Raw genomic sequence first — 1,412 nt, forward strand, 5'->3', positions numbered from 1 at the left:
TAGAGACAGAAAGCGAGAAATCACCCCCTGGGGGGATGGCCACGCCGCAATCCCTTCTCCTCCATTCTCCTCTCAGGATCTTGGGCACCCGCGCACATGCGCCCGGCGTGAGTTTTAAGCCACCGGGTCCTGGATGCGAACTGTGGTCGACTACGTGGGAGTCCAGTGACATAGTCATTGCGCTAACTGCTTGTTCCTGAGCATTTTTTCATATGATTTTTGGCTATTCATATGTCTTCCTTAGAGAGTTGTTTATTTAGCTAATTTTTCCATCTTTTAATTGGGTTAATCATTTTCTCCTGGGTAAGCTGCTTGAGTTCCTTGTGTATTCTAATTATCTGTCCCTTATCTGAGGCACAGTTAACAAAAATTTTCTCCCATTCTGAGGGTTGTCAATTCACACTAATTATGGTGTCCTTTGTTGTGCAGAAGCTCCTTAATGTGATGTAATCCCACCTGTCTATTTGGGGGATCATTGCCTGTGTTTTGGAGGTCTATGGCCATGCTGCAATCCCTTCTCCTCCATTCTCCTCTCAGGATCTTGGGCATGCCCGCACACGTCCCTGCCATGAGTTTAAGCCACTGGGTTTGGGACTTGAACTGTGGTTGACTACGTGGGAGTCCAGTGACATAACCATTACACTAACTGCTGGTCCCTCTCCCTCTATTTCTGGTGTGTGTACAGATCTTTTTTTTTTTTTTTTTTGGAGAGGTTTTCACTATAGGGTGCGTGCACTCACCAGAGAGAGACATAGAGACAGAAAGCGAGAAATCACCCCCTGGGGGGATGGTCATGCCACAATCCCTTCTCCTCCATTCTCCTCTCAGGATCTTGGGCACGCACGCACATGCGCCCAGCATGAGTTTTAAGCTACCGGGTCCGGGATGCGAACTGCGGTTGACTACGTGGGAGTCCAGCGACATAGCCATTACGCTAACTGCTGGTCCCCAAAGTTTATTTATTTTGTTGGCCCTGGAGCCTATTGGTTTAGGGAGTCAATTCCAACATGGTTGAATTGTTCCTGGGAGCTTGAAAAACCTACTGGGTATATGTTCATTTGTGGTCCAAGTCCCAACAGGATGCAGAAATGCAGAAGAAGGGATTGTAGCATGGCCAAACCCCATTGGAGGGTACTTTTCTCTCCTTCTCTCTGTCCCTCTGGCGAGAGCATGTGCACTCTGTCAATTAAAACACAAGTTTAGGTGATGGAAGAGCCGGCAAGACCCGCGCTGTCGCACAGGATCTCGAGTCTGAGTCCTTCTCTTACCTGTGGACTCCCCAGGATGTCAACCTCAGCCTCTCAAGGCCATGCATGGGCCCAACAGGTGAAGAAGGAAGATGAGGAAAGGGATCCACTGAACCAGCTCATCTCCCACTCTGGCTTTGCTGCCTCCCACTTTGCAGTGCAGGA

At 49.0% G+C, this 1,412-nt stretch overlaps 1 protein-coding gene across 1 annotated transcript in view; it reads left to right on the forward strand.

The window, feature by feature from the left end:
* Positions 1–1,273: 1,273 nt before the first annotated feature.
* Positions 1,274–1,412, forward strand: part of LOC102494699 (cytochrome c oxidase assembly factor 4 homolog, mitochondrial-like) — a 327-nt gene continuing 188 nt past the window's right edge. The window contains exon 1 of the mRNA XM_006143225.2: positions 1,274–1,412. Within this exon, the coding sequence (XP_006143287.1) occupies positions 1,285–1,412 (128 nt within the window). The 5' untranslated portion in view covers positions 1,274–1,284.

The sequence above is a fragment of the Tupaia chinensis genome, unplaced genomic scaffold (assembly GCF_000334495.1).
Source record: "Tupaia chinensis unplaced genomic scaffold, TupChi_1.0 Scaffold000093_1, whole genome shotgun sequence".
In the NCBI taxonomy this organism is placed as follows: domain Eukaryota; kingdom Metazoa; phylum Chordata; class Mammalia; order Scandentia; family Tupaiidae; genus Tupaia; species Tupaia belangeri.